Source organism: Eimeria mitis, genomic scaffold (assembly GCF_000499745.2).
Source record: "Eimeria mitis Houghton genomic scaffold, Emh_scaff5907, whole genome shotgun sequence".
NCBI classification, from domain to species: Eukaryota; Apicomplexa; class Conoidasida; order Eucoccidiorida; family Eimeriidae; genus Eimeria; species Eimeria mitis.
In genome coordinates, this window is record NW_013574142.1 from 429 (window position 1) to 924 (window position 496).

The 496-nt window shown below is 61.5% G+C and overlaps 1 protein-coding gene across 1 annotated transcript in view; it reads right to left on the minus strand.

Annotated features, from left to right (window-relative positions):
• The window catches only part of EMH_0084800 (uncharacterized protein), a gene marked incomplete at both ends in the record, with an annotated part of 1,745 nt that overhangs the window by 215 nt on the left and 1,034 nt on the right, over nt 1–496 (minus strand). Inside the window, one exon of the mRNA XM_013500820.1 lies at nt 1–494. Within this exon, the coding sequence (XP_013356274.1) occupies nt 1–494 (494 nt within the window). The remainder of the gene's footprint in view (nt 495–496) is intronic.

Consider the following 496-nt stretch of genomic DNA (forward strand, 5'->3'; position numbering starts at 1 on the left):
GTGCAGCAGCAGATGCAGCAGGAGACACGTTTAGCTGCGGGCTAAAGGGGGGATTAGATGAACTTTTCCGCTGCTGCTGCTGCTGCTGCTTCTGCTGCAGTCTCTGCTGCTGCCGCCGTTGGGCCCTTCTGTCTCCAGCTGCTGCTGCTGCCTGCTGCTGTTGCTGCTGCTGCTGCTGCTGCTGCTGCAGGTAGTCGTGCGGCAGCAGCTGCGGGGTGGGGCCCTGGGGGTCGTACTGTGGATGCAGCAGCAACACACGGGGGATGGCCTGCTGCAGCAACTCGAGCTGCTGCTGCTGCTGCTGCTGCTGCTGCTGCTGTGTTTCTGCTGCAGCACCCGCAGCAGCACAATCAATGAGGCCCGAATTGCACCAGCCACCAAACCTGCTGCTGCTGCTGCTGCTGCTGCTGCTGCTGCGAAGGATGCTGCGGATCCTCACAGCACTCGAAAAGACAAAACGCTGCACAGTCTGCTGCAGCCTCTGCTGCATAGACAC